The following is a 3,702-nucleotide window of genomic DNA, read 5'->3' as shown; positions in this document are numbered from 1 at the left end:
GGGGACAGCTGTGGGGCTGGGGGGGACAGCTGTGGATGGGGGGGAGATTCCAGTTCCCCTGCCCAGTACAGAACTGGAAACTGCTGTGAGCAGCTCTGGGGTTTATTGGGGTCTGGGGGGGCACGGGTGGTTACCCCTCCCTTTGGGTTCGGGGTTTATTGGGGAGGGGAGGATTTGGGGAGGTCCCGTGGGGGTGTTCCTCACTCTGCCTCGGGGGTCTTTGGGATGTGGGGGAGGGGGTTTAATGGGGTTTTCGGGTGGGTGTGTGAGGGCATGTTCCTCATTCTGGCTCAGGGTTTTTTGGGATGTGGGGGGGTTTACTGGGATTTTGGGGTATGGTGCAAGGGCGTGTTCCTCACTCTGATTCCGGGATTTTTGGGATGTGGAGGGGATTTACTGGGATTTTGGAGTGGGGGGTCCAGGGAATGTTCCTCACTCTGGCTCGGGGGGTTTACTGTGATTTTGAGGTGGGGTCCCAGGGGGTGACCCCCACACCGACCCACGGTTAATTTGGCCCTGGGGGGCTTACCGGGGGGCTGTACCCCTGTGACAGCCGCGCTGTCCCGCAGGGGCCGAGGTGACACTCACGGACCGGCCCCCGGCGCTGCCGCAGCTGCGGGAGAACGCGCGGCGCAACTTCCCGGGGGCGGGCGCGGCGGGGCCGCGGGTGCGGGCGCTGCGCTGGGGGCGCGACCAGCGCCGCTTCCCCCCCAAATTCCACCTCATCCTGGGCTCCGACATCGTGTACGACCCCCGCGCCTTCGCCCCGCTGCTGGGCACCCTCCGGCACCTGGTGGTGCCGCCGGCCCAGGCGCTGCTGAGCGCCCGCCTGCGCGGCGGCGAGGCCGGTGCCGCCCGGTTCTTCCGGCAAATGCTGCCGCCGTTCTTCGGGGTGCGGCTGCTGCGGCGGGAGCCCGAGCGGGACATCGAGATCTACGCGGTGACGGAGGGTCTGAGGGCTGGGGGGTCTATGAGGGTCAGGGGGGGCTTGTGAGGGTCGGGGGTCTGTGAGGCTTGGAGGGGGAGTCTGTGAGGGCCGGGGGGGGTCGGAGGTCTCTGAGGCTGGGGGATCTGTGAGGGCCGGGGGTCTGTGAGGCTTTGGGGTGCCACTGAAGGCCGGGGGTTTCTCGGGTGCTCGGGGGCGGGTTCGGCCCGGGCACTTCGAGCTCCCCCTCTCCCAAAATTCCCCTCAGCCAATCCCGCGCCTCCGTGCCGCCCGCGTGACGTCACACACGCGCGGCAGCCAATCACACCCCCGCGTTCTGGCCCTTCCCGGCGCCCGTAGCGCGGGGTCGTTCACGGCCCGGTGTGACGTGACGTCACGCGGCGCGCCGCGGCCAGGCCGGGATGCAGCGCGCGGCGCTGGGCGCGCTCGGGGGGGCGGCGCGGGTGAGACCGGGATCCCCGGGAACCCCCAGCCCTGGGATCACCGGGACCCCCGGGAACCCCAGCCCTGGGACGCCCCAGCACCGGGACCACCGGGAACCCCGGGTACCCCAGCCCTGGGATCACCGGGATCCCCGGGAACCCCCAGCCCTGGGATCACCGTGACCCCCCAGCCCCGCGACCCCCAGCACCGGGACCCTCAGCCCCGGGACCCCCAGCACCGGGATCACCCGGAAACCCGGGACCACCGGGATCCCCCAGCCCCGGGACCCCCAGCACCGGGATCACCCGGAAACCCGGGACCACCGGGATCCCCCAGCCCCGGGACCCCCAGCACCGGGATCACCCGGAAACCCGGGACCACCGGGATCCCCCAGCCCCGGGACCCCCAGCACCGGGATCACCTGGAAACCCGGGACCACCGGGAACCCCAGCCCTGAGACCCCCGGAACCCCCCCAGCCCAGGGACCCCCGGTTATCCCCGAGCGCCTCCGCCACCGCTCTGCGTTCCCCGGGGCAGCATTTGGGGGTGCCAGGGGTGTAGGAGTGTTTGGGGGTGTTGGAGGAGGTTTTGGGGGTACTGGGGGTGTTGGGGCAGGGTTTGGGGGTGCCAGGCTGTTGGGGTGCCCCTCTGTGACCCCTCTACCCCAGCTCCTGCTGCGAGAGGATGAGCTGGCCCAGGTGCGGGCAGGGGACGGGGGGGACCTGCTGAGCGACCACCTGGCACTGGCCATGGGTGAGTGCCCCCTGTGCCCCTCCCAGTGTGCCCAGTGTGCCCAGGGCCCCTCCCAGTACATCCCAGTGTGCCCAGTGCCCTTCCTGTGCCCATCCCAGTCTGCCCAGTGCCCTTTCTATGCAATCCCAGTTTGCCTCCTTGTCCTTTTGTCTCAAGTCTCCTGAGCCCCATCCCCAGTGATGCCAAATGACCCCTCCAGTGCCCCCAGAGCTTGCCAGTCCCAGTGCCCCCAGTGCCCCTCCCCACTGATCCCCAATGCCCCCAGTGCCTCCCAGTGCCCCCTGAACTGGACAGTCCCAGTGCTCCCAGTGCCAGTCCCCAGTGCCCCCAGTGCCCTGAGAGCCCCCAGAGCCTGCCAGTCCCAGTGCTCCCAGTGCCCTCAGAATGTGACAATCCCAGTACTCCCAGTGCCCCCAGTGCCCCCAGCGGTGTGCCAGCCCCGCTCAGGGCAGGGCAGACCCCCGGGCTGTTCCTGGGGCTCCCTGCTGGGCACAGCTGCTCCAGAACCCTTTTCGCGACTCCTCCTCTCTGGCAGGGCTCCATAACCCCTCCCCTCATTTTTTGGGGTGCTGACGATGACCCCCCCCTCTCTGTCCCCCCCCAGGCCGTCTGGGCGAGCGGCTGTCCCTGCGCCGGGCCGGGTGGCTCCGTGCCCCCGGTGGCTTCGTGGCCACCTACGCTCACGGCTGGGTGCCCCCCGGGCCCGCCGTGGCCATGGGCACCTACGGGGCGCTGGTGGCCTGCGGGGGGCCGGGCCCGGGGCCCCCCCCGGCCGAGCTGCGGGAGTTGGGGCGCAGAGTGGCTCAGCACGTGGTGGGGATGGCCCCCACCGCCTTGGGGACCCCCGAGGATGAGCTGGGGGGGGACACGGAGACGCGGCTGCTGGCGCAGGGGACGCTGCTGGAGCCGGGCGTGCCCCTGGGCCGCTACCTGCGGGAGAGGGGGGGGCTCCAGGTCTGGGATTTCCTGCGCTTCCAGTGCGGGGAGGAGCCCCCCCAGGAGCCCCCCCAGGAGGGCTCTGCCCCCCCAGGCTGAGGGATGTGGCTCAGCCCCTGGGGGGGGGACACACGGAGCCTCCCCCGGGTTTGGGGGTGAGGCTGAATAAAGGTGCAGAAATCCAGCCCAGGTGTTTTGTGGGGAGGGGGAACCCCGACATCCCCGACCCTGCCCCTCCCCCAGGAAATGCTCCCTCCCTGCACCCCCCCATCCTCTCCTGCCCCCCCGCAGGGTTTTAATGGGAAATCCACACAAAAAGGGGCTCAGACCCCAAAGAGCCTGACCCCAATGGGGGGGGGCAACAATAGGGGACACGGCTGGGGCTGGGGGGGCACCCCCATCCCATCCTTGGCACCCCCATCCCATCCCTGGCACCCCCAGCCCTGCCCTGGCATCCCCGGGGGGTTTGGGGGGGTCCCAAGGGACAGGGGGGTGTGACAGAGAGGGGAGAGGGACAAGGGCAGGTGGGGACAGGTGGAGGAAAAGGGGGACAGAGGGGGTCCGGTGGGGGGACATGGGGTGTCCCACGTGGGAACATGGGGACAGGGGGTAGTTGGGGACAGGGGGACACGTGGGGACAAGAG

General features: G+C 70.0%; 2 protein-coding genes across 2 annotated transcripts in view; both read left to right on the top strand.

Annotated features, from left to right (window-relative positions):
• Positions 1-994, top strand: part of EEF1AKMT3 (EEF1A lysine methyltransferase 3) — a 2,080-nt gene extending 1,086 nt beyond the window's left edge. Inside the window, exon 3 of the mRNA XM_041401234.1 lies at positions 570-994. Coding sequence (XP_041257168.1) covers positions 570-994 — 425 coding nt within the window. The remainder of the gene's footprint in view (positions 1-569) is intronic.
• A 1,000-nt stretch (positions 995-1,994) lies between these two features.
• TSFM (Ts translation elongation factor, mitochondrial) lies at positions 1,995-3,242 on the top strand. Its single transcript, XM_041401317.1, has 2 exons — positions 1,995-2,122; positions 2,727-3,242. Exons 1-2 carry the CDS (start codon positions 2,119-2,121, stop codon positions 3,155-3,157), a joined length of 435 nt encoding a protein of 144 aa, XP_041257251.1. The 5' UTR covers positions 1,995-2,118; the 3' UTR covers positions 3,158-3,242.
• Positions 3,243-3,702: the final 460 nt, after the last annotated feature.

The sequence above is a fragment of the Onychostruthus taczanowskii genome, unplaced genomic scaffold (assembly GCF_017590055.1).
Source record: "Onychostruthus taczanowskii isolate IOZ18803 unplaced genomic scaffold, ASM1759005v1 scaffold188, whole genome shotgun sequence".
Lineage (NCBI taxonomy): Eukaryota > Metazoa > Chordata > Aves > Passeriformes > Passeridae > Onychostruthus > Onychostruthus taczanowskii.
Note: the sequence above shows the minus strand (reverse complement) of the source record. Positions and strands in the feature narration are given on the sequence as shown.